This window comes from Mus pahari, chromosome 1 (assembly GCF_900095145.1).
Source record: "Mus pahari chromosome 1, PAHARI_EIJ_v1.1, whole genome shotgun sequence".
Classification (NCBI taxonomy): domain Eukaryota; kingdom Metazoa; phylum Chordata; class Mammalia; order Rodentia; family Muridae; genus Mus; species Mus pahari.
The window spans coordinates 75,500,484-75,503,379 of NC_034590.1; the positions used below are offsets into that span (position 1 = coordinate 75,500,484).

The 2,896-nt window shown below is 37.8% G+C and overlaps 1 protein-coding gene across 1 annotated transcript in view; it reads left to right on the forward strand.

Annotated features, from left to right (window-relative positions):
- Positions 1-615, forward strand: part of LOC110322642 (olfactory receptor 688-like) — a 1,980-nt gene extending 1,365 nt beyond the window's left edge. Inside the window, exon 2 of the mRNA XM_021199388.1 lies at positions 5-615. Coding sequence (XP_021055047.1) covers positions 5-615 — 611 coding nt within the window. The remainder of the gene's footprint in view (positions 1-4) is intronic.
- The last annotated feature ends 2,281 nt before the right edge of the window (positions 616-2,896 follow it).

Below are 2,896 nucleotides of genomic sequence, written 5' to 3' on the forward strand. Positions count from 1 at the left end.
TCAGGCATTTTCCTATGCATGGCAATAGATAGATATGTAGCCATTTGTTATCCCCTCCAGTATCCTTCCATAGTCACTGAAGCTTTTGTAATCAAAGCCACACTATCCATGCTGCTCAGGAATGGCCTGTTAACCATCCCAGTGCCTGTACTAGCTGCCCAGAGACAGTACTGCTCCAGGAATGAAATAGATCACTGCCTTTGCTCTAACTTGGGGGTCATTAGTCTGGCCTGTGATGATATCACTGTTAACAGGTTCTACCAGTTGGCATTGGCCTGGCTTATGGGTGGAAGTGACATGATTCTGGTCTGTGTTTCCTATGCTTTGATTATTCGCTCAGTGCTAAGGCTCAATTCCACTGAGGCAGTATCTAAGGCCCTCAGTACCTGCAGCTCCCACCTCATCCTCATTATGTTTTACTACACAGCTATTGTTATAGTATCTGTCACTCACCTAGCAGGAAGAAGGGTTCCCCTCATCCCTGTTCTCCTCAATGTGATGCATATTGTCATCCCNCCATCCCTTAACCCCATGGTATATGCCCTTAGGACCCAGGAGCTGAAAGTGGGCTTCCGGAAGGTTTTTGGCCTGAGTGAGAATGTGTCTAGGAAGTAAACGGACTATATAACTAAAATGACACTAATTGTAGTATTCCAGGGAAAAGAAAGTATAGACTTTAACCCCAAAATACCTTGTTAAAATTTAATCTCTCAAATTTACAAGGCCTACACTCAAGGTCATCTACTTTTTGAGTAGTACATTCTATATGTTAATTGTGTCTATATGTTAATTGTGTCTCAAAGCTTTTCATAAACATTTCTTCTCACTTCCTGTGTTAGCCTATGATGCAAGTACTATTCTTTGTAAGTTCTGCAGACAGGGAAAATGAGTTGGGAAATATTCCCAATGTGACTAGGAAGTCAAAACCTGAGATTTGTACTCAGATAGTGTCCAGAGTCTCTGCTCTTAACACCTCTACTCCATTTGCCTCATTATTGGTTTTCAATAGTAATATAAGATAGTAAAACAAGTTAACATTTATATCCTCATTTTTTAGTAAAATTCCCTGTAGAGCATGGCTGTAAAGGTGAATGGCAGCAATGGAATAATCAATTCTACAAATATCAAGAAGAGGAAGATGGGAGCTAGAGAGATGACTCAGTGGTTAAAAGCACTTGCTGCTCTTGTAGAGGACCAGGATTTAATTACCAGCACCCACATATTAGTTCTCAGTTGTGTTTAATTCCAGTCCCAGGAGACTTGATGCTCTCTTCTGGGATCCTGGAGCATGCACTTGGTACCCAGAAGTATATATAGGTAAAACACCCATATACAGTATATAGTAAAATAAGTTAATCTTTAAAATATTTCTGTAAAAAGATGTTCATGACCACAGCCTGATTGAGGAACAGAAGGAGATTAAGTCCAGTCAATCAGGAGTATGAGTATACAGATCATATAACTCAGATATAATTACATGCCCTCAGAGATACTATGGGGAAAACATTTGAACAATGTGCAGCAGTCATGTTTAACCACATGAAAAACGCTGGAACCATGAGATTCTTCCAAAGAATAAAATAAAACATCAATGATATTATCACTGTTCATACTGTGTGTATATGTATCTATGTAGGTTTGTGTGTATGAAGTTATTGAACTCTGTCTTCTCTTTCATCCACTCTGTATGTGTGTTTGTGTGTGTGTGTGTGTATGTGTGTATATGTGAATTACTACACACAGAATGCAAACAAAAAAACAAAAAAACAAAAAACAAAAAACCAAAATGCCAAGCCAAGAGCCATGCAGTAGGAATGACAAATGACTTTAGAACTCATGGAATACTGACCATGGGTTACCACAGCCACATGGGTGAGCCTCAGCCCTGAGGATTCTATGTCCTGAGGACTTTAAGCTGTTATGGATTTCTGCTATGCTTTCTGCCCTCACATCCCTCTTAACCCAAGAATTATATGAAAACTCTCTTGCATTCCTGGTGGGGCAGATTAGTGATTCAGTGACCATCCTAGGAAAGAACTTGAGATGTAGATTGTCAGTAATAACTACCGCCGTTAGAAAACATTTGGAAAAATAAAACTATTAGTGAAGATCAGTTGAGATGCTTTTGCTACTGGCTTGGATGTTTATTAAAAAAAAACTCACACTCTTATAAGTAAGCCACACTCTTATTAGTTAAGCTAGGGATGTTTTATGGTCAGCGAACAATAACAATGACAGCGCTGGCTGAAATGACTCTCACCAAGGCTAGACTGGTGGTAATTGATTTCTTATGCCCATTTTGACCTCAGCTTCCTGATACGATTTGCTGCTAAGTAGATACGCATTTTGAGGATTTAAGTTAGATGTGACTAATTTTTATATAAAAGTTTAGATTTGTGATTCTTTTAAGACTCTTATGAGATTACTTTTAAAGATAAATAATAAAATTATTCTTTCTTTGTAACCACAAATTGCTGCCTGCCAGTAAGAAAAACTGGCTGGGAAAACCTTGCCAGCTTACACTTCGTTCATCTAAAACAAGATGCTTAGTTACAAATGTATATGGGTTTGAGGGAATAATTTGTTTTCTTTACCTGTACTATTGTAATGTTATTTCTTATAAAAAGTATTGGAAGACATGTTGCTTTTTCACAACCATTTACTAGAAGAAAACTAAAATGTAATCACATTGTAATTTTATACCTCTTGAAATATTTTGCTAGTAAATATGAGCTATGGAAGAAAGAATAAAGTATAAGAGAGCATTCATCAACTATGTGTGTTTAAGTTTTGTGTGTGTGGTGGGATGGAGCATTGTTCCTTCCATCCATCAACCGTGTGTATGTATGCATATGTGTAAAGTTTGTGTGAATGAGGGGTGGAACATTGTTTCTTC